This window comes from Gallus gallus, chromosome 2 (genome assembly GCF_016699485.2).
Source record: "Gallus gallus isolate bGalGal1 chromosome 2, bGalGal1.mat.broiler.GRCg7b, whole genome shotgun sequence".
Classification (NCBI taxonomy): domain Eukaryota; kingdom Metazoa; phylum Chordata; class Aves; order Galliformes; family Phasianidae; genus Gallus; species Gallus gallus.
This window is the reverse complement of record NC_052533.1, coordinates 34475661-34500904: the sequence shown is the minus strand read 5'-3', so window position 1 is coordinate 34500904 and position 25244 is coordinate 34475661. Positions and strand designations below refer to the sequence as shown.

Here is a 25244-nt window from a genome sequence, read left to right as displayed (position 1 = left end):
GCTGGCTTATTAAAAAATGGGAGAAAGGAAAAAGTGGAGAAAAGCATGTATTTCAGAAGAATGGAGACAGACTTTAAAGAGGCCTCAAAGTGCTATTTTAGTCAAATAGATTTTGGAGATTAGGCACTGGGTGCAAATACTATAGATGTTTTACTTTTTAAAAGTGAACGTCATGAAAAACACACAGAAGGATTCAATTCTAAGATTTAACTTGAAGATCAGCACAGAGTACTGATGCAAACACATTAAATACTGCTCACTTATGAAGTCCAACAGTAATAGATAAATAGCATTTTTTCAGTACCCCACATATGAAGCCAACCTTAGCTGCTGTAGCTTCTAATCAGAAATCAAGACTTGCTGGTGAAAGACAGTATGTCAGAAGGTACAGATTAATAAATCTGACATTTGTGTAAATAATACGATAGCATGTCAAGAAACTGAAAATTCTCTTCCAAATCAGAGTTAACTGCAAAAATATTGGGAAAAACTGTTCTAGTCATTCTCTTTCATTGGTTAAAAAAACCTCAACTGCCTGCCTATATACTTAATCAAAAGTGCTCCTCAATATTTAATTATAATTATTTATTTTCATCTATTAGTGGATTACCTAATATGCACTTAAGATATAATGTACAATACTATTTTTTCCACATTTTATATGCTTTGTTATAGTGGACCCTAAGTCTAAAACCAATTTAGACTACAAATAATGGAAAGAAATAGTAAAGGGAACAGCTCTGTAAACATGCAGTTTTGCTGAAAAGCTATTAAAACAAAATGAATTTTATTATTTTAGTTTTCAATTCCAAGAAGAATTTGCAGTGCTTGTATGGTCATTATCATAATCTTTTTTGCATGCAGCTCAGACATAACTTCTTCCCAGTGCATACTGTGCACTGTTTATCTTTGACAGCATCCTCTATGGCTGGATCTTCTTCAAACAGCATCCTGTTTCTGATACTGCAGAAAGACTGCTTTGGAGTACATATTAAAACATGTACTCATTTTATGTCTTTTACTACCTGCACTGTTTAATAACCCAAGTCCCTGCTGGTTTTGTCACTGTACAGATGGAATAAATAAGACAGTACTTGCTCCAACAACCTGGGATCTAACCATAAGGAAAAATGTTAACAGATGGGCAAAGAAAGAGGAGTGAGTGCAAGGAAGCAACGAAAGCTATTTTTGTTAAGGTAGTAGGAGGACATGTGTCAATCCAGCTATATTTGTAGGAGAATTTTAAAAATCAATTCAAAGGAAACAGCCCTGTGGATGTTTACAGTGAGTATGTGGGGCAACATGATAGATAGCAGGATGATGGCTCACTAGCTATCAGACAATGGAAACTCTTGTTAGCAGATGAGCAATTGCAAGAAAAGTAAAAGCAGCTCAGCCAATGTAGAATAAGGAAAAAGTAGAGAGATGAGTACTGGGAGAAACATGCTCAAAATGAGAGCAGGAAAATGTCAGGAAGGTAAAACTAAAACGGTCAAGCTCAGAGAAAAGGACAAGGGTGTCGAAATGTCAGAAGGTTAGAACCTGAACAAGAGTTCTGGCTGCACAGTTAACTAGGGAAAACTATACTTCTAAAATCATACAGAAAAAAATAAAAAGAGATCTGAATGATCAGCACACAGTGCTGGAGAACTCCATTTCCTGAATTAAAACAGTAAACTTAAATGCATTTCTTTCAGGTATCAACACAGCTATTTTTTTTCATGTGCACGTTAATTTACCTTATTGATGTTACATTTCACACACTGTTTAATTCAATTCACTGTTTAATGTCACAAGTTCCCACCGCACTGTTTCACAGTCCAATCTAGATTTGAGTACTCTCGACAATTTCTTGTCACCAGCAAACTGTGTTCACTCGTGATTTGTTGCTGATCATTTAATGAACACTTGGAATACCAACTGTACTGCTTAGCTTTTGCCTCTGAACACCAAAATGCAACCTAAGCTTTGGTTCTCTCTTTTAACCACTGATTAATTCAGACAGCATTTGAATTAAGTGCAACTGGTGATTCCAGAAAAGTGGAAGAAACTAAAGGAGGACAGGGAAGGGATAAGATGACCCAGACATTCAAATTCTTTATTCCAGAGAATATATGAGCATTTTAGGTCTTGAAAAAGATTAAAGGTATAGATTGCATTACCTTTAAACTCCCTTTAGTATCTAAATCTTACTTTTTTGTACTATGTTCAGCTGGCTTAGTAGCAACAAAATAAATGGCGATTAAATCATTTTAAAGTAATTCCAATTTTTTCTTCACGTATTTTCACTAGTTGTTCTATCTAAAATACTTTCAATACATAATTAAGAATAGAATGTACTGAGCTGAAATTAGTATGCTGGTATGGAGAAACTGTAAAAGCTCTTTGATACTGATTAATTTTTAAATACCAAGGGAAAAACAAAAGTTTATCAAATGTTTTCATTTTCCTAGAGAATATTAACTGCAAACAATCTGAATTCTGAAAAAAGCCATAGCAAGAATCACATCTTTGCTTATTCTAAAGGCTACCAATCTAAGAAATAATATTTCAGTTATTTCTAAATTAGTTTTGATCTTTAAAAGAGGGCCAAAGTCTTAACATTACAGTTAGACCAGAAAATGGTTTAATAAAGAAAGTTTGACACATTTCTCTTACAAGCCCGTTAATGATAGCATAACCTTACTGCTTATTCCCACCTCATCAGTTTTTCTTGCTAATTTTTCCAGTTTTTTCACTATTTGACCCAAAGAACAACAACAAAAAAAAATCCACTGAGAAATACCTAATTTTGCTTTTCCCTTATCAAGAAACTACACTAGAAAATGTATAATCTGTAACACAGAATTAAATAGAGTAGTATCTACTGAGATCAATTAGTCTTAAGAAAATTTTTGACAATCATTGATATTGAAAAGTAATTTAATACTGCTCATTCATCTTAACAAATACCCTGACCCTGCAGGGCTGCAGCTGCCCTAAATAGCAGCATCTATTACATAATCCATACTTCGGCTTATGTCATTGTGCTGTAGGTTTCCCATCTAAATGAGATCAAAATCTCTCTTCACTGCTTACCACTCGTTTTAAGTCTTTAGCCTTCTTAAACAAAGTATTCTTGTACCCAATTGCACTTTAAATCAAATAAGGTTGTACGATGCAGGAAGATCAGACAAGTGCAACTTTACAGGAATGTGTATAACCTAGCAGCAAGCAATCTTTTCTAAAGGGTAACAACTCTTAAAAACATGAAGATAATAGGCAACAAGGTTTTGCTTTGCATCTCACCAAGGGAACTAAGTTGTCTGACACAGCGTTGTAGCTAAAAAATATGGTACAGTGCCAGCAAGATATGTGAAATAATATTTTTGTCACTCATGCTATTTATGATTATTTACATTTCACCATTTAAAGTAAATAGGACACGGTAAACTTTTCAAGTATTTTGACAATTCTATGGTTTGACTGAGGTTTACAGAGTCTAAGGAGTGTATGCTAATACAGTGGAGATCCTGAAATTCAGAGTGGGTACATCTTCCTGCATCTCATCTGTGTTGAAAGACACCTGTTAGCAGAAAAGAGTTTGTAAAGAGAGAGACTGAAATTTTGTGGACAGCAATGAAGGAGACCAAAGAATGAAAGAAAACTATGTAAGATCATGGCAGCTACAGAATGCTGAATATCAGATAGAAAAAAAAAATGTATTTTTATATAAAAAAGCTTTTGTCCTAACAGCTTTGTGCATGACACTACTGGTTGCAAATACTTACACTCTCTAGCAGATTTCCTGTTTCTGATGCAAAATGAGATGCACCATTACTCTGAGAAAATGTGTTACCTTATTTAAAAAATATTTGAGAGTGATCAAAAAGAAACCAGCATGATTAAGCAGCATGGTCAGAAACGCTACTCAAAATAAAGTAGTAGCCTTAAATACTCAAATTAGTGTCCAAAAGAAAAATGTTACAACATTTTTTGGGGACAATTTGTGGAAGGACTAAGAAGGGGACAATTTGTGGAAGGACTAAGAACAAACTGACTTATACAATCTGTTTCAAATATATCAGTGTCGACAGTTACTGGCTGGTTTGGCCCTCTTCCGTGACTAGCAGGACAGAGGGATTTCGCATGCTGTAGGCCTTACAGTAGTGCTGAGGCGATGCGTGTGGTTAGGATGAGCAGCAGGGAGGAGTGCCAAAGGAATAAGGCAAAATCAGGTGACCATGCCAGGGGTTCTATCTCCTCTCTGAACGCAAAGTGTTCTGGGGAATGTAGGTTTTCTTCTCTTCCGGACAGGTGCCCGGAACTGGAGCATTAACTCTTTAACTCCCAGTGCACTACGTGATGTTATGATGTGGAATACCGATAACCAAAAATCGTAAACAGGAAAACTTCCAAAGAATGTGTAGGTGGGAACCATGGATCACAACAAAGTTTAAAAAAAAAAGATTTGTGTATCCACGGGCTAGGAAAAAACTGCCACAGAAGGTGCATGTAATTGTAACAAAATGATTTTATTCTAAAGAGACAATATGGTAAGTAATATATCCTCAGGACCAGAGCATATTCATTTAACAGTGCTACAGAAACTATAGGACAAAATATCTACGCTATTATCATGTAATTTTCAGAAGACAAGATATTTCACCAGGGGTCCTTAGGCCATTAAGCTTCCAGGACAAAAAAGTTCTCACATAGCAGAAGACTAGGTATTAGTACACAGTTAAAAGACTTCACTGAAGGAGTATCATTTTCTTTCCTGTAATCCTGTGCCTGCATTTGAATATACTGTGTGTGCAAATGAATATAGAGACAAGATACTGTCCACACATAAAACATTCATGATTTCCAAAGATAAGCTGCTGTACTTTTACATTTGATTTCTATTATTTGAAATATCCTTTCCGCTGTTGTTGTGCACCTCTGTAAACTAATACACATATATGTGTGTGCCTATATTTGCTATAGCTGAATAAACAAACTCAATCAAAAGTTTTGGGAAATAAAGAAAAATGTCATAAATTCTTTATAATAGTTTTCAAAGACAGCTTGCGCTTACCTGCTTTCTGACATTGGACTATCTTATCATATAAGCTATCTGCGTTTTCAACTAGAGTCCGGATGGTCTGAATCATCTGTAGAGAAAATAAAATATATACAAATATCAGTAAAATACAATTTTTACTGGCAATTTCAAATTTGAAAAATATTCTTAATTTAAACTCAAATCAATAATCAAATTGTTTTAAGCATAATGAAGACACTCTTCTTCCTTGTTATGATCAAGTAGAGAAGTGCCCCAAATGTGGCTTAAGGACATAAAAAACATGATGGTTTTGGGTCAGGATCTGTGAACACTGGAGTAAAATGTCAATTCCATAACTCACTGTCTATCAAAACATGTGGAAATTATTCAGCTGTTTACCAGGTGGTTTGCTTTTGATGGCCTGGGAGAGACAACCTGGATGCAGGTTTCCTCTTCGTGTGTCACTCAGATACTCAGGATGGTGATGGCTCACCACCCAGTAATTGTTTCCATATTTATCATGCCACTGCTTTTCCAGATTTGCTCCTCTGTATTTTCCCTTTCTGTGGCTTGACTTGCGCATGTGAATGAGATAATGCTAAGGAGGAAAACAAATCACTCAAGGCTTGTACTGGAGGATAAGGACAATAAATGATTCCTTTACTTGATCTTTCTAAAGTAAAAGCCTTTCATGGAAACTCAGCCAAAAGCACACTGATTAAAATGGATCTGCACAGATTCTTCAGCCCAGGATATGTATTCACAAGGATGGACTGTGCTTTACCCCTTAACCATTAATGTCTCTGATGTTACTTCTGTGTGCAGATTTCCCTTCACCAAAACATTGGTTATGCTAGATATACTGTTATCTGAGTGTTGAGGTGGAACTTTCTTTTCCTTAAGAAATACAACTGCTATTACGAGCAGGAACATTTCAGGTTACAGAAGAACAAAAAGAAAATCAAACATGTCTAAAATTTCTGCTCACTGATACAGTGTTTTAAGACTACAGCAGTCCTTTCTCCTGCCTAGTAGAGGAAGCTTTCCCCAGCTGAGTGCCACTGACATTGAGGCTGATTTTCTGAACATTACTCTAAGTGCACTCTACAACTTCCTGAAGGGCGGTTGTGATGAGCAGGGGTTTGGCCTCTTCTCCCAGGCAACAAACAGGACCCGAGGAAATGGCCACAAGTTGTGCCAGAGGGGATTTAGATTAGGCATAAAGAAAAACTTTTCCTCTCAGAGAGTGGTCAGGCACTGGAATGGCCTGCCCAGGGATGTGGTGTAGTCGCTGTCCCTGGCAGTGTTCAAGAGGCGTCTGGATGAGGAACTATGAGAGATGGTTTAGTAGATTGTGGTAGTAATGGTGATGGAAGGACAGTTGGACTAAATGATCCTGTAGGTCCTTTCCAACCTTGTGATTCTATGATTCTACAAGTGAGACACAAGTGAATTAGGAGAAGTGGGTAAACGAGCCCCAAATTCTGGATCACAGAAAGTGTGCAAGAAAGTAAGGAGGAACACCACCTGTAGGGATGTAAACTATGTTACAGACTTCTATCATTTTCAGCTACACAAAAATCTAGATTAAGTAAATGATGCAGTATCTAAAGGTAATTCTAGGTCAATTTCTACAACTACAGTTGTGGAGGTCACTGTACTGGATAATTTTTACATTTAACCTTTGCATCCTGATTAATCTGTTTATAATTTCAAAGTATCTTTATCCTGACTTATGTCAGTTTAAAAAAAAAAGAAAGAAAGAAAGAAAGAAACGCAAACTATAACAATAAGTGAGGAAAAAATAGCAACTGGATCAGGTTGCTAAGCTGCAAGGGAAATATTTTAGCTTACCCATTTTTAACTGGATTGTTCTTTGAATATAAATACCAATGCTCACTCAGGCAAAAATTGCCTATGCATAGAATTATGCTAATTACTAATTAGGTATGATAAAGACAACTATTATACAGAGATACATATTTTAAACAAGAGCATATTTTACCCACAAAGCCTTCTATAGGGAGTGCTGCAAATTCACTATTCCTAGTTTGTCAAGGAGCATTTCATCATCATTGGTTTTTCAAAGCAGTATACAGAAATTGAAATGAACCAACCATAAATTTGCTTGAAAGGCAAGGATTTTGCTTGTCTCAACATATATGTCAAGAAACACATTTCCTTCTGTAATGCACTTAAGTGAAGAGGGCCAAAACATGGTTGTCATCAATTGCAAATATACTTCCAATAACCAATAATGTTAGTTTACTTACTAGCTGAAAGGATACTGTAAAGCACTCCGCTCTCAGTTTTTCCTGCTTTGAAAATCACTTTGAAAAGTTAAATGCTGAACATGTATAACTCATTTGGTCAGGATCCTAACATACAATAACATGGGATTGTTCTCTTAATCTGAGAACATTTTTGATTGGAGTTCCTAACAGAGCAGTTGTGCAGCCTATCCAAGGCTGGAAGGATTGTGCAAAATATTATGACTGCACTGTGTTAGTCTAGCCTGTGTTTCTGACTGCGTGTATATAATAATTTCCATGCCCTCAGTTCCTCCATATAATACGTTCTACATGCAGACAATTCAGAAATGGTGGAAACAGTGGTAGATTAGAAAACTTACTCTTCTGTTCTGGGACACTGCACTAATTTTTAGAAAAAAAAAGAGAATATAAAGATGACAAAACACGCTCACATCATGGTGTTCCTTTGTTTAGTTCCTATACTGCAACAGTAAGAAAGTCACATTAGTATTACAGGTGGAAGGAAAAGAAACAGATCACAGTATCAGTGTTCTTCCATTGGGATAAGTTTAACACTGAAGAAGACATAATAATTTAGAGGTTTAAAATTTCACAGTTTTGGCATGAAAAATATTCTTAGATCAAATGTAATGCTCCCTTTGCAAAGTTTGGGGAAAAAAAAAAAAAAAGGTGACAAATAATTCTAATAAAAATTTTGATATTAACAATACCAGAATAAGTTTCTTTCTTTACCTTCAGTTTCCTTTAAAACACATACAAAGCTGTATTTAAGATTAACAGCATCACTAAGCAAAACTGGCTGAACTAATAAAAATTCAAGGGTTGATTCCCACCAGCAATTAATCAATATCAATACCAATGCTACACCCCGATTTTGTTGATGTCAAGGGAAATTACATGCTGTTTTTGTAAACAAAAAGAAATCTTTCACTAAAGAAAGAACCAAGCGGTAAGGTGTGTACATGTCCACATCACCTTTTACTTATGTTTGATTAACAAAGTAATAATAATAGTTCATTACAATCTTATTATTATACTGCTTTTCACCATGCAATTGCCTTTCAGTAAGTATTCAGCTATCTGTTAAAACCCTTATACAGTGTTCCAATATACAAATTATTTCTGGAATTTTAGCCAAAATTGTATCACAGAAACATACAAGCAGATATTAACAGAGACTGAAGACTTTTTGGTAGGCACAGCATGTAGAACAACTAAGTATAAATAGTGCTATTTAAACAGAAAATCAGCTTGATTCACATTATACTTGTGTGTTTTGTGCTTGGTACAAAAGCAAAGTAGAAAATGAAGAGTAAGCGGAAGCTTCAGTGTGAGAAACAGAATGTCTGTAAGCAGAATGAGAAATGAAATTCTGAAGGCGAATTAGTTGTGGAAGCAGAGGAGAAAAACAAATTACATTCTAGTGTACATTACACAAGTATATAATGAACAAGGCAATCAAAAAACAGGAATTTCCTAACCACTGCTAACTTTGTGTTTTAAGTGACAAAACTGGAAAGAGAAATGTAAACAAGCTTAATAGGGAACAACCAGTTAGAAGTGCTCCTCATTAAAAATATACTGCAAGTTATCCACGCCTATTCTAAAAGCAGAACAAATATTACACAAAGATTAATTATTCTGTCTTTTACAATATTAATTCCCATTTCTATTGTTGCTTTCCTCCAGAAGTGCAGATTCCAAATATCCAGTGAATATTTTTTAAAGGCGAAACATACAACATTTACTGGAATTGTTTCAGCTCTCCTTGCAATTCCTGCCTCTCATCCATCTTATGACTAGAGTGCTGGTGCTTACAGTGTAAGTGTCAGGAATGGCTGGACTATGCTCTTATTTTTCTGAACAATGGAAAATGAGAAACACGGAATGGTAAACCTTATAAGCCTTGAAGTCTTTCAATTTGACAGGCTGACAGTTTGATCTATTCCTTCAACTCCATTTGCTAAATCATGCAACCATTTCACCGACTTATCAGAAAAACATTCAGTAATTAAACGAAAAGAATAAATGTCAACAAAGAGGATAAGAATATTTGCATTATTTAATCTATTAAGGGTCACTGATAAGTAGCCCAGAGTTATCAGTGAAGATTAGAGACCTGTATAACTGTATATTGCCCCTGTATTAGAAAATAAATGGTTATAATGGTTAGAAATGAAAAACATGTCTTGTTTCCAACTAATAGAACTTTACCACTATTATTGGTAACATTCACCCTTTATGTGACTGCATCTTCACAAAACAAATGAAAAAATCATATACTTAAAATATCTGTCTGTTTTGTTTTACTGAAGAGGTGAGGTCTATGAACTAATACTGTGTATGTCTACATGTATGTATATAACTATGTATGAGATGTAAGATAATGTATATAATATAATATGTATAATACATATTATATAATACATGCAATATGTAATATATGTAAGCACATACCTGGATAAGTATATACTTGTATAAGTATATATATATGCATATAAAGGCTCACATGGATGTACATGCACGTTCTATTAACCCTACTTGAATTTATTCTGAATTTGAATAATTAGTCAAGATTTATTATTACCAGGCTGATGAAGATAGCTTTTTTGGTAGAAGACAGAACATCCTGTTCAACTTAGAGGAAAGACATAGATTGAATTGAAACTTAAATATTTTACTCACTACATTCCAATAGGAATACAGACCTTGAGACAGAAATCATTGAGAGATAGGGGAAGAAAAAAAAAAAAAAAAAAAAAAAAAGCCCACTATAGTATTTATTACTTCCTCTGGAACTTGTAGGTAGCATAGCAAGAGATATATCAGATACATTTTACAAGAATCCAGCTAATGGTACTCAGAGAGAGAAAATACCTTCAGTGGGAGAATTGCAACATCAAGGATGAATTTTATTTTTTAGCAATTAAAGCACACTACAAAAGAAGAGCACGTGCCAAAAATACTGTCAGATCTATATTCCAACAGTAAAAACCATATTTAAAATAGGCATAAACCAAATCTTTATTTAAAAAGTTATCTCCACAAAATGCTCTTCACATTCTTCTTTCCTCTAGAATCTGAGTGTATTAGATATACTTCTGTGACATTTCTGGAAACTGTTTATTATTCAGGGGCCAAACTGGTGCCACCATATGAACTGGGAACACAAACAAAATATTGTCAGCTCTAACTAAATATACATATAAATTCTATCTAAGCAGTCCAGTATTCAAATTTGTTGCATCAAAATGGTGTTTTGTTATGACACTGGAATAAGCAAGATAATTGTTCTCAGTCCTTCCAGTCTCACCTGCCAGTCAGCTTGCTCTGCAGTTGCATGAAGAGTTGTTTAGAACCATAATATATACTGACTTTTTATTTTCAACTGAAAGAGAATGCTGCTATAGCACTAGGAAGGAAATGTACTGGAAAATCAGATTCTGAACCCATTTTAAACCTCAGAACCCAAATGAATTGTTCTAATGGGGAGGGGTCTGAAAGCATTCTGAAACATGCTTTTATCTAACATGAACATCAACAGAAGTGAACTTCCATTAAGCTGGACACTCCTCTTCACATTACTGAGCTCAGTTCAAAATTCAATAACCAGTGATTAAATCTTAACAGTTACCTGACAGCTAGATCAATGCTACTCAGTTTTCAAGAGAAAGAGGTCCTCAGGCCTGATTCAGTCACTAGTGGCATACCCCAAGGGCTGATACTTGAGCTAACAGTGTTTAACACCTCCATTTATCACCTGCATGATGGGGCACAGTGCACCTGCAGCAAGCTGGCAAAAGATACAAGGCTTGGAGTGGTGTGGGTATAGCACATGGCTGTACTGCTACTCAGAAAGACATTGACAGGCTGGAGAGATGGGTTGACAGGAACCTTGTGAAGTTCAGGGAAGGGAAAAGAACTCCACGTGCACCAGTAAAGGCTGGAGGCTGACCAACTGAAAGGCAGCTTCTGAGACCAGGACTGGAGGACCCCAATGGATAACAAAGAGAACACAACAAAGGAAGTACATCCCCAGAAGACAAAGGGGAGTAATTTATTGATTAGTTAGGTTTTAGTGCACGAGTAGAACACCCAGGGCAGTCTGGGCCTCTCAGGTAGAAGAATGATAGGGACTTACTGGAGTAAGCCCAGCACAGGGCCACAAAGACAGTTCCTTAACAGAACTGGGGCATCTTTCACATAACAAGAGGCTGAGACAGCTGATAATGTTCAGGTTCAAGCAGAGAAGGCTCAGGGAAATCTTGTGTGGTCATACAATAGCACAGTTTGCCTAGAGAGTCTGTCAAGTGTTCATCCTGCGTGATATTCAACACTCAACTGAACCCAGTCTTAGGCAATCTGCTCTAGGTGGCCCTGATTTCATCAGGGGATTGGACAAGACGATTTCCACAGATGGCTTCCATCATCAATGATTCTATGTAAACAAGGATTTTAAAGTTGACAGCTTCAATCAAAAGAAATTTTTACAATTGAGCTTTCTAGCAGTACACTTACAGAAAAAAAAATCAATAGTAACTTCATTATAAGTAAAAATCAGGTGTGGTTCAGCCCAGGCAGTCCAGAGATGTCATATAATGAAGAATAATTGATCTTTCTACTATCTATGTACTGTCCAAAGCACCAAGGTGAGAAAACAAAACCACTAACTGCTACTTCTGTGCACTGAGGACTTCTCACATTTACCAAAGGAACCAAGAGTCCATAAATTCTGTATTTAAAATTCTGTATGTTCTCTCTTCATTCCTCATAAATAAAGTACTTGAGATGACCAGATTGAAGATAGAGTAAATAAAATAACCAGCAGCTCTCTTTTAAACTATGCATGCAATGGCATTCAACTCATACACTCAACAACCATTTTGTCTTGTTTTCCTGATGCTCTGACTGTCAGAAAAAAATGCTTTTCATTATCTTCAAATAAACAGAATGAGAACACTATGTAAAAAGTGGACAATAAGGAGGCATGTATATATATGTGTGCGTGTACACATACAAAATGGAAAATAGCCTGCATCCGTAAAAAGAAGCAAAACACTGCTATCCTTGCGAAAAAAATTAATAGGCAACATTTTTGAAACTCAGAGTATCAGTGAAAGATCAAATAACCACATTTCTTACACAGGAGCAGTCAAAAAGACAAACAGAAGATTAAAAATTCATTGGGAAAGAAAATGAGCACTACTATTGGAAATATGGAGTGCATTTAAGAGAAGTTACTACTCACGTGACCTGTTTTTATGCTTTTCCATTAACATGCCATTGGAATATGTTAGAAACAAGAAAGTAAAGCTAGATGAACTTTTCCTCTCATATGGTACTATTATTCTATGTTCTTATAAATAGTGTGAGTCAGCCATAAGCCATAACGGAATTACTGAGAGGACATCAAAATTTTCATAACTCATGCTCTTAATAGAAAAAAATGAAGAAATCTTGACTTCCCAAAAGCATCAAGTTGTCATTATCAGAGCTTTTCATTCAATGCGGAACAGCTCATACTTTGCAACATTTGGCAGTGAAGCTTGAATATCCAAAATTGGACCTTTGTTTCTGCTCCTGTGGACTGAAAAACCCAATATAATCTGTGGTTATCATCTGCAGATCTGCTTTTGGACATGTAATTGCAACTTGCAGTTTAGAATGACTGTCCTGTTATACAACAGGAAAACAAGAACTGATAACAAATAACATAACTGCTTTTGAAGGAACTGCCCATGCTCTTCACTGTATCTTCCATCAGTACTTTGTTTCTCAACAGTTATAACTCTCCTTTCCTGTTGGAACAGCCAGTTAAAATCAACATTTACTCCAGTTTTCAGGGCATAATGAAGTATTTTAAAAGGCGAAAAAATTTAGTAATAACTTCATTTCAATATAAGTATTTGGAAAGGGACTTTGTCAAATGCTTTCTTCAAAATAGACTAGCCTCCCTTGTCTACAAGCTTCTTGACTTCAAAGAACTCTACCCATTTTCACAGTACAGATGATGAGCTGTCTGAGCTGAAAATTCTTGATTTCCTCTGGAAACCTTTTGAAAGACTGGCACCACACTAACAACTTTGATAGTCGGTTTTAGGTGTGAGGATACACACAGCAATTTAGCAGTTTGGATATATCAATTCTTGAGAACGCTTCAATGAATATCATTACTTTCTAGTACATTTTTTTTCAGTCACTTTGTCTTTCCTTTGTAATTTCTTCTACTAGCAATTCAGATAGATGTGCATTCTCCACTGATTTCCACATAAAGAAATGTTTCACATGAACCTCCAATCTCCAGAGGTAGATGTTTTCCAAAAAAAATTTAGTTTTATGGTTTTGTTTCTTTCCTGCAACTTATACTCTTTGATCAGCTGGCAGCTGTACACACTCTGATGGGCTTCATTTTCAATATTTTCAAGAAATAATTTATTGTTATTTTTAAATCAGTGCAGGTTGCTCCTGAATTTCTTCACAGTGATCTCTCTTATATTTTTATATTTAACCACAATATGGCTAAGCATCTATTTATCCTCCTAATTTTTACATGACTACAACTTTTTGGAGGATGCCTTGTAACATGGACTCCAGAAGAAATGTAGTCAAGAATGACGTTCTGAATCAGCTGGGAAAAACTAAGCACAGCTTTCGCAGTCTATGCCAGTCACATATTCCTCAGAAAAAGGTGCCAGATTGCAAAATCTAGACTTTCTTTAGGTGCACAAAGCAGACAGAGGTCAGATGCGCTCACATGAGATCCAAAGTTAGAATAGATTGGTGAGCATCTAGAACTCAGCTTTCTTTGCAACAATACAAAATCTAAAATTTAGCTCAAAATGAAGTTATATGAGAGCGAAAGCAATCTGTTCACTCATTCCAACTTACAAGACCAATCAGTAAGTAGCAGCGCTGGACCTTGTATCTCTTTTGTTAGCACAGAAGCTTTCAGTCCCAAAGGATAATTTGTGGAACAAAGGCTTGTCAGCTAACTAACTCTGGCACATTAACAAGCTGAGAGGTAGTGGAGGAGTCTTAATTTACATGTTCTCTCAAGATACAGTTTCATAACCACAGAAGAACAACTGAAATCTCTTACTACGTTTGGAAAGTAACCACAACCTAGAACCTACATCAGCAACAAGGCAACTAAGATTTTACAAGCTAAGTATAACTCAAAACAGATCTCTTAATTATTCCTTGGAAAATTTACATTCCACAAAATTGATACACTTTTGTTTCTGTCAGAATTACAAATTTTGACCCAACATATCTGATGCATAAGTGTCCCACCAAATTCATCTGCATGGATACCAAGATGATTTTTAAAGATGAAGAACATTTAAGGTACTGAGAAATATTAGATGACCAAAACCTTGATAATAAGTCCTTTTTAGACAGTTTTTAGTAAGACCTGCTAGCGTTGATCCAGTCTGTAACTATTCTAGGATTACTGTCAAAGTATCTTCCAAACAGAATGGAAATCAAAATACAGGCTACCTTAATTAGCTTATGTCACTGGAAAAAATTTGCAACTGCATTACATGAAGATAACTTCAACGTGACTGTATATGCAATCCGCTGCCAACAATCAGATAACCAGATGCAAGCTTACTACAGAATTACTATTCACAAATCAGATTGTGTATTCTGGTTTACAAGCTTTGGTGTCTTTTAATACCTCTCATTTTCATTATCTCATAATCCTCAGCATCAATAAACTCAGACCTGATTTTGATCCTGTCCCTAGAGTGCATCTACAAAAACTATCCATAAGACTCGAAACAAATTAAGACCTCCTGTACTATCAGTCTGAATACACTTTGAATTACAGTATAACTTTCACATGTGGATTTTTTTTGCTGTTTTCTTTCATTTCCTTTTTTTTTTTCTTTTCTCTAATGTGAAAAAAAAAATAGGCCTAGAAGTACTACACAATTAGGTCTTAATAACAATCAATACTAATTATTACAGTAGTATTACTTTATCTTCTCTCACACAGGTAGAGTTTTCTGCCTTTTCTATGTTAGTTTTCTTCTTATAAGTACATGTTTCCTTGCAAACTTCTGAAAACCTCATCTTCATCAAATGAGACACTTCATTCTTCACAAAGGACAGACAAAGACAGTATCTCAACAGTATCTGGCTTCCTTTGTATGATCCTCTAGTATATCTTTGCAGTGTTATTACAGTCATCACTGAATAATGCTGCAGACTTAGGACAAGGTAATTTTTTTTTTCTCTTGCCATAATATAACTTTTTAAGGTTTACTTACTGTTTATCTTAAATCTCATAAGACATAGAAAAACATGCAATGGTGTGGAAGAGGCACTTGCCTTAACTCCAAGCTTCAGTCTGCAGCATTGATCAGTGATGGGTGTGATGACACCAACAGAGTGCATGCTGAAGTATCACATAAAGGAAGCTGAAGTTCATGAACGAAAGGGAAAAATAAAACATTGTTAAACAGTGAGAAAAAATAAGGGTGAAAATTTACTCAGGAGCATGGAGTAGCTAGAGAAACACACAGCTTAAGCTTCTTGAAATTTCCCAGTTACACCTGTTTTCATTCTTCTGAAAAGACACCTCAACTGCTGTAACACTGATAAAAGCTGAAGATATTCTTATTTCCTGGGTAAACTTTTGGTCTTAGTAAGACTGATGGAAAATCACTCATCAAGCTCAAAGATACACTATTTTAACCCATACCTCCTCCGTTAATGCAGTAATGAATGCTGGCAATTAAAAAAAAACATTATATGCTGTTTGTTCACATACATAAAAATAATTATGTAGTGACATGCTAATCAACATATCATTTGTATAATTGTTTCCTTAAAAACTGTATGTACCCGTGTGACCCTGAAGTTATTCTCACCTTAGATGTGTCCTTGCAGTACTGCACTCTTCTTATAATTGTAATTATTTCAATGCAGACTGACTATCTCACTGTAAAATTCTTACACCTTGTCTCACTTTACAGAGCAAAGATGAGCCCTCTAACCCCTTCAGTGCAAATAAATTCTTCTGGACAATTAATAATCTTGTCTGAATATTGCTTCCTGCATTGATTATGATCTTATAAAGTTGAGAGCGTATCTGACAAATAAAAATTATTTCATTTGTCCAAAATACTCTCGACCTGAAGTAGAATTACTTTGAAAATATCATTCAGACTGCCACATTCGGAATTCATGCAAGGTCATGACAACTCATGCATTCATGGTGTTAACCTATGTTTAGTTAACAAATATGTAACATGTTCCCTTTTAACATCATGATTTCATACTTAGCATACTGACACACCGAAAGAATATGGCTGAAATATAATTTTGATCAACGCTGAGGCCCAAACCAGCATAAAATAAGACGAGGTAATCATTATTTTGATAGCACAGCTACCCTTTCTTAGTTCTAGATAAGGCTTCTCATTACTAAGCCCAATTTTACACCCACCTGCTCTTTAATGATGGCCAGAAAATCCCCAAATCAAAACCAACTATTAATTTAAAGTGTGTCATTTTGAGGGCTTGCTAAATTCAAACCAAAAATACACAAATAAACCCATTAATTTAGTATCAGACTCTAAACATCTGTCACTATAGCAAATTTTGAATCGTGAGCTAGATAGCTTCACATCTTCGATGTTCACTTCATCGATGGTACGCATCCTCACATTTTCTCCAGTTTATATCTAGGTGAGCTTTCAGAAAAAAAGAGCTATCAGCACAGCTCCCATGTCTGACATAGGATTATCCAGTAGATCCTACTGATTTTAATTGCTTAAAACTTTTTGTCCAGTTGGACAGACCAAGTTTCACAAACTGAAATGCATCTCATTATTTTCATTTGTAAGTTTGACTAAAATCATTGTTTTGATTATTATTCAAAGCTAAAAGTTTGAAGTCATGTCTTAATGTTTGTCTTTGTATGAAATGGAGTATACCATTCTTTACAAAATTAGAGATGATAAAATGCTTTGAACATGCCATTACATAAATATTCTACTGTTCTAATCAATGAAAATGAAGTATAGATTTCCAAGTACACAAATATTCAAATCACTTGAAGACTATGAGAGGAGGGGTTTAAAGATATGTTAAAGAAAAGGAAAAAACAAATTTGCATTGTGAAACTTTCTGAAGGTCTGAGTCACCTCTATCTAAAAAAGTATTTTAAAAAAGATTTTTATAAAAATACTTAAATATTTGGAGTAGTTTAATAACAAACAAGGAGCAGCATCAGAACAAATGACAGGTAGAGAGACATTTCCACCAAGATAGAACTTCATTAAGTACACTGTATGTGTAAATCCAACCATCATGCCTGTTTCCATCCTAATTGTGATGATATCTTCTAAGCTACCACTAAGAGACTATCTTTTTGTAATTGTGCTACCACTAAGATCAAATTCTATTGTATTTACACCATCGTTAAGCTATACAAGCTCTACATAAATTGTTACCAATTCATACCTAGTACTTTAGGACACTGGTATAGTATTATTCCAGAAGTACTTCTCATCTAGAATATGGTTTAAAAATTTATATATGGAGCTGAGCTACCAGTTTATTTTCTCTTTTTTTTTTCTTTTAAATACCAATGACTGTTTTCAACATGGTGACTTGATCTTGTTGAGTGAGGTTTCTCCTCTGAACATAGAAAACTAATGCAAAGTTATCCTAGAAGTATTTCCTTATTGTCAGATGATACATCAAATTAAAGCAATTACAAAATAAATAAATATAAAGCTCAGTTACTGTGCTCTAGATCACATAAGTGGAGGACATTTCAAATCACACTCATCTCCTCAATGGATCTTTCTTTTTTTGATACTTTAAATTTTGGTAGGTGAGTATAATCCATTATTTCTCAATGTATTAGATTTTCCTTCCTTCTTGTAAAATGTTAAATTTCCAGTTTCTAAAGACACGATTTATGCATTTACTTATGTATAAGGGCTGAAGTTAATATTACAACCAATTACAGGCTGATTAAACGAGTTTGAGTTCTCCAAGAAACACACAGCACAGGAAAATGAAAAGACGCGTGCAGATTTTAACACTTCAAGTTGCTTCTAAAATTAAAATTCCTAAAAGCTTTTTCTGACAGTTTTCTGTCTACACTAAGTCAATGCCAATGGAATGTTCATAAAATGAAAAATACTAAGTAGCAAAAATTGTAAGAGGTTTACTGAGAGCAGACAGCTTCAAGTTACTGCAGAACACGTAAATTAATATATCCTCTTCATGTTACATCCTCTTGATTACAACCACTTTGCCTTTTGAAGTGTACACTTACATATTCACATGCAGTGTATTAATCTTTCTCTTTTACCTGATATGAAAACACTACCAGTGGCAGCACATTCATGGGAAAGGCTTTCAAACACATGTAATGAAGCATGAAACAGCAATTCACAGGTTAAAATGACCTTTCTAAACAGGCATAGTACTGTGTATTCTAAGAAGAAAGTGTTCAGATAGCATATAAAATAACCACAAAGGACTACTCACCATGTCATACGCTGTTACAATCCTTTTCAAGACCTCTGGAACTATCCCTTGGAGCTCCATAGTCGGATACTGATCATTGAGATTCAGTACTACCAAGGGTGCACTATCAGGCCCGACCAAGCGTGTAGACACTGCCAAAATGCACTGCATAAGATTTGCTACAGGAGAGAGGCCACATAATTCTTTGAATGAGACTACTGCATTCTGCAAAAAGGAAAGAAAGAGTTTTCTTTACAGTTAAACAGAATTTTGAATTTCTCATTCTTTCAGGTTAAAACACAACACTGCAATAGCTGAGCTACAATGTACACAGCTTTTCCCTGAAGAACTGGCAGTTTTAAAGCAAACAGTGTTACACTTGTATTTTACCAGAAATGTTAAAAGTTCCAACAACACCTGCTGCAGCAAAAATCTAGTTAGAACAAGAGTGTGTGGCCTATTCCACTACTAAAATTCACAATGCGAATAAATGAATTCTGAAACATACTGCTTACTTGTTTTGAAAAAAATTCTGAAAAGTGTTTCAAAGTAACTTTTAATACGTTACCAGGAGATATAATATGGTGGTGAACATCCCATATAAGCAAGGTGGAGCGGAAGGAGGAATTCAGCCCATTTGTAACTTCAGACATACCTTAACTATCATCCAGACGTGCTGTGGATCTGCTGGCTCCCATTTGGTGTGACTGACAAACCCAGCACTCCACTACTGATGTCACTCCTATCACAGGATCACTTTAACAAATTTTTCAGGTACTTTTATATAAATTCCAATTTTGCATCTTTCCCTAAAATTTATTATAGTCTTATTTGCTATCCAATGTGGTGGAATATAAAATTGCATATTAAAACTTGAGAAGAATTTCCAGAATTAGAAATAGAATATGACTCCAAGCAGCCACTGAAATTCCATGACAGGAATGTTCTCAGCACTGTAATGAATTTAGGATTTCTGTACCAAGTGGGAGCTGGTGATCTCTGGCAGGTCTGGAGTTTGTTTTCCTGGAAGAAACAAAAACATTGCACATTTAAGTTACAAATGTGCTCAATGCTCCTTTCTCTCTCATCTTACCTACACAGGGTATCTGATCAGGTTTTAGGACTGATTAATCATTTTAATCAAGTCATTTTCCATCTTGCTGGATCTTTCTTGGACAAACTTCCTTGAGGGACATAAAGCCAACTTTAATGCAAATAGTAATCAAATGTTAAGTATTCTGCTCTCCTTTTATGAGACAAAATACACAAAATAGACTTCAAGATATCTACACACAGGATATTCATGCAAAGTTACGTGAATTCCTAAGCTACATCTATTACATTCACAGTATACTTCAGTATACTTCAGTAAAGTAGCATTCAGTAAATGTCCAGTAAAGACAAACTACTTCTAACAACCAGACTACAGCTTAATGATACAATAATTACACAGTTGGAAAGAAAAAAGAAAAAAAAGAAAAAAAGACATTGGAAAGTCTATTCAAGCCAATTTTGTTTAACACCATGAATAAATCATTATGAACAATAATTTTACAGAGAGGTAAACGAGCGCACAGGGAGCATACACATTAGCTACTGGCAGGCAGGACAAAGATACAGCTGTAACTCTTGCCTATGGCTTCTAACCCTGACTCTGATTTTCTGACTCTGACTCTGATTTTGACTCTGTCAAACAATTTAAACATACATCACATCCATTGTTCTTTTAACAGTGATGGATACATAGCAAGTTATGACATCAGCTTTTGTCATGGCATGGTAGCGCATAACAAAGATGATAAAAGGCTATCTATGAATAACAAATATGATTTTAAAAAAAAAATTAAACATTCTGCTCTACACTTCCTTATTTTTTACCTTCTTCCAGTTTATTTTAAAAACAAAACCAGTTTCTCAGTATCTGGCTTTTGGGACATTATGTTCTTCTTTACCCCAAAAGCCATAATTGATAAATCACATTCCTTGACATAAGCTGGTATTTATTTTGAGTGGTTTACTTATTTTTATTAGCTGGAAACCTTTAGTTATACAGATTTTAAATTATATACATTACACAACCTGCCAGGGAAGCTACACAAAGTTAATGTTCCTACATGGACATAAAATACCTTCTTGATAGAACTTTGAAATACAATAATACAGCTGATAGCACAAATTAAACTGAGAGAATAAAATATCTAAGGCATCTTCCAATATCCCACATTCAAAGAAATCATACTGCAAAGACTGACAGAAATTATAGCAGTTCGGGAAAACAATGCAGCACACGCTGTGAAGAGTTTAAAGCAGCTACAAAAACTGCATGTTTTCACTCTTCCCTTAAATCTTTGATTCAGCTACTCCTTGAAAGCCATCCTAAAATACAGTACCTCTTATGTGACAAAATTCTACACTTCAAGAGATTAACTGCATGTAAAGCTCACTCTATACCTAGCTTGTAATGCAAAACACTTTCACAAACCAAAATATTATCTACATATTTTTCAAATAATTTCTTAGTACAGTCATTTTATATATCAAATAGAATAGGGGAGCTTCAAAACGTTGAACTACTTTCATCGTTCATAAAAAGAAAAACTAGTTTTAAAACTGTACTACTAACAAAATCTCTTCAAGATAACATTATTCATGAAGAAAAGGTATCCATGCTGATATGTTTTTGATCAGTTTCCCCTTAATGTTAAATAAAAATACAGTGATTTAATAAGTCTCTTCATGTCAGAAGACACTGCTGAATTTTACTGATCATTGCTACTATTTCTTCAGAAGATTGTAATTAGTTAAAAGCCTTACTAAATAAAATATAACTTTAAAGTCCTCTCTGATTTAGATCTAAAAAGAGCTTATTTACCTGATATCTTTATTAGAATCTCCAAAAATTGCATTTGGAAGTAAGATCTCTTGGGTACAACAAAAACAAGCTAAAATCTTACTGTACTTTCCATTAGCACATATCTAACATTTTTTTCCAAAGACACAGGACCAGTCAACAAGTTTGAGTTCTAACAACTGAATCATATTTTTCACACGGAAAAAAACAGCAAAATACGTGCAGGAATCAAAATTTATATCAGTAGATGGTATCACCCCAAAAGTTCTCTAATATAATCAGTTTTTAAAGCTGTTCAGCATTAGACTTGATTAAAATAACTTACAAAATGCAATAAGACTCTAAACAGCATATACTATGTACATATTATAATACAAAAATACACATAAAATACTGATAAATTCACCATAAAAACTGTACCTGCATATTTTCTCTCAAATCCGTGGCATCCCGTATGGGTTGGAGAGCATTCTTGAACACTTCATCTATTGTTTTAATCCACAATGTTCTCACAGAAGCATACTCCCGTGATTTCTTGCCCTTCCTCACAGAGAGGCCCCGTTTATGAGGTTTCCCACCACCCCTTCGATTAGTAATGGCCACATGCACGAACAAGGAAGCATGTGCTAACATTTCACCAGTTAAAGACTGCAGAGGAACATGTCGATAACCAGTCTGTAGACACTCAAAGGGAATAGTGTACTGCCCGATAAACTCATCCCCAATGTAATCATCATCCAGCACTACAAAACGCACCATTGCTAGTTCTGGTAAATTTATTTGAAATTCAAAACTTTCATCAAAAATTGGATTATCACCATTCTGATGCATAGTTTTTGTCCTTTGCTCAGCACAGTCAGCAGGGATTCCATGTATTTCAACATAGACGTACGGATCCACAACATCACCTTTGGCACCTGATCCTTTGGGTTTAGGAAAGTTTTGCCCACTAATGATTTTAATATGAAGCAGCTGAGGAGAAACTCCAGGCACAGTGTCTTTTGTGTTTGCACTGAAGAAAGATACTTCTTCTCTCATGATAGCAGGACGAAGGACGTAGCCACAGTTTCCATTTTGTCGAAACCAACCAATGTTAAGATCCATCATTAATCCAGGTGTCTGAAAGTTCATGGCTACTATCTGACAACCACATTTCCAAAAATCCTGGGGATTCATATTACTAGAGTCGATCCTCATAGGGCTGGGAAAAACTCTGGCAAGAAAACGTTTGTTATAATTTACAAAGTCTCCCGGGTTTTCATTGGCATATTTGCTAGCAAGCACTTCATTAAATGAGCACACTTCCCAGTACTTCTGGAGCTGAAATGAAACTTGAAACTCTTTGAACTGAACTGATTTACATATGCTTACCAACTCAGAGAGCTCTTTGCAAAGCTGAAAACGTTTCCCAGTCAAAGAATTTTGTTGTTCTACACCCTCTTTCCCCACTCTTTGAGACATTTCTGCCCCTTCATCTTCATCTGTAACATCTCCTTCTAGTCCAGAACAATTTGAGGAAAGTTTTTTTGCTTTAATTAGTATTTTTCCTTTAAGTGATTCCGGTGATGGAAGATAAGAGTCTTCAATGTTTGGAGACTGCGTATGTAGTTTGTCCCCCAAAATTTTCTTCATGTGTTGTACCATCACTTTCTGCTGTTTAATAGAACAATGGTTTTCTAAACATAAAATAAGAGGATACTCTGAAGCAAAAAATGCATACTTGTTAATAATGTCAATCACACTACGGAAGACAATCTGAGAAGTCATGGTATGTCCTGTGTAAATCACAGGCTCATTATCTGGACCGTCCCAAACATCCAATTCAACACTTCGACAACCCATTTTAAGAGCACGAATATAACCTGTGATGTCAGAAGGTCCTCGAAACTGATCCTCTATCAAATATGTATTATGAGATGAATTTATAAAATAATGAGATAATGGCTGTTTCATGTCTTGACAAACTTTTTTATGTTCTGGGTCAAATATGTGGCAGTCTGGTGAAGTAAGGTAATTCGTAAACCCATCTATAGAAAGCCAACCCTTTTCCTGGCCCTCTTTGGCTGGCTCATATTTCTGAATAATTTCAAGGCTTATTTCTTCTGTGACATGTGCCATACCCTGTTCTGCTTCTAAAAACATCATAAGGTCCTTGGTATCTAGGAATTCTTTATTGCTTGAAAACTGAACCAATAGGAAATAGATTTCAGGTCGAGTACAAAGTTCATGAAAAACTTCAATAAACTCTTCTTTTGTTACTTCGGTAGCAGTTTTTTCCTTGGATCTATGTAACTCCTTGAATTTTAATTCAATTTTATTTGTTTTTAAACCAGGATTTAAGTCTTTTATAAACTGTACAGCATTACACAGGGGTATATGTCCTAAATTATCTACATCTGATTCACTGAACATTTGTGAAAGCCATGAAGTCCGCATATTATCTTGAGTACTTTCTATCATGTCTAGAGTATGTTTTCCATAAGAAATCAGGTATCTTAAGCCAGTAACCCAAACATTTGCAATATCTGCTGAGTTAGCAACAAGATCTAGTGACTCATAGTTTTCTCCGTATATGATTGAAAATGCACAGTCTTCTGATATCTGGTCATATATTCCATTGCTGCGAAAAATATCTGTATTTTTTCCCGTTCTTACTTCTTTGATTGACTTGATGTCAATCTTTGCTTTTTCCAAATCCTTTTTTGAAGGTTCCCAGCGTAGGGACTGCATATCTGCATCTAAAAGAAAATATCGGTGATACACTCTGGAATTGGATCTAATCTTTTTGAGCTCAGAGCCTTCAACCATCGCATTTATACAGTCACTTGCACTGCTGATCTTTTTCTCAGTTGGCATACTGCTGAACGACACAGTCTTTTTCCGTTCTCGTTTTTGTTTCGTACCATCCTGGTAAACAAGGGGGGAAGAAAAGAAAACATGTATCAGTATCATTTTGCTCAATATTGAAATAGGTTTCAACTTACACCTGAAAGTTAATAAAGCATTCCAGGAAGGTCTACTATACACGTGATGACAAGTAGGATGCACATTCTTACGGGAATCATCACAAATGAAAACATTGATAATAGCTTAATGTTTGCTCCTCTGCATAGACATAACATTCTTCTTTTGTTTTTTAATATATTTTTCATAAACACAAAATAATAATGTTGTATATGCACTTTATCAATAATAATCCATTTAAATACTTAGCTGGTCCTACAGCCAAGGCAGTAGAAAGTAAGCTATCTTCTGAGTCTTTACATAGTACTACAGATACTTGCAGAACTTTACTGGTACAAAGTGCAATGCTTTAATACCACGCCAACATGATCTTCTCAGGAATACCAAAGAAACACTAATACACAAATAGTTATTTTAAATTCATAGGATATGGTCCTAATATAAGTGTACAGACAAGACAGCACTTAACATGCTTAGTTCCCTCCTTTACTGCACCCATCCATGTTCTTCCCTCAGACTGTCTAGAGCATTGTCACATGCATCCCACCCCCATATTAGAAAAACATCCACATTAGTCTTAATGAGCTACACTGAAAAATAAACAACAGGACTGGAGCAGATAATGCACTCTACA

At 35.2% G+C, this 25244-nt stretch overlaps 1 protein-coding gene across 4 annotated transcripts in view; it reads right to left on the bottom strand.

Annotated features, from left to right (window-relative positions):
- Positions 1-25244, bottom strand: part of PLCL2 (phospholipase C like 2) — a 104930-nt gene that overhangs the window by 27427 nt on the left and 52259 nt on the right. For 2 of the 4 annotated variants that reach the window (XM_015281813.4, XM_046929181.1), the window contains exons 3-5: positions 22067-24553; positions 18817-19020; positions 5060-5135 (exon numbers count right to left, since the gene is read on the bottom strand). In XM_015281813.4, coding sequence (XP_015137299.2) covers positions 5060-5135; positions 18817-19020; positions 22067-24553 — 2767 coding nt within the window. Of the gene's footprint in view, positions 1-5059; positions 5136-15636; positions 15726-18816; positions 19021-19501; positions 19819-22066; positions 24554-25244 lie in introns of those variants that run through there. The other 2 variants (XR_005858059.2, XM_040696661.2) reach the window with 2 other exon arrangements.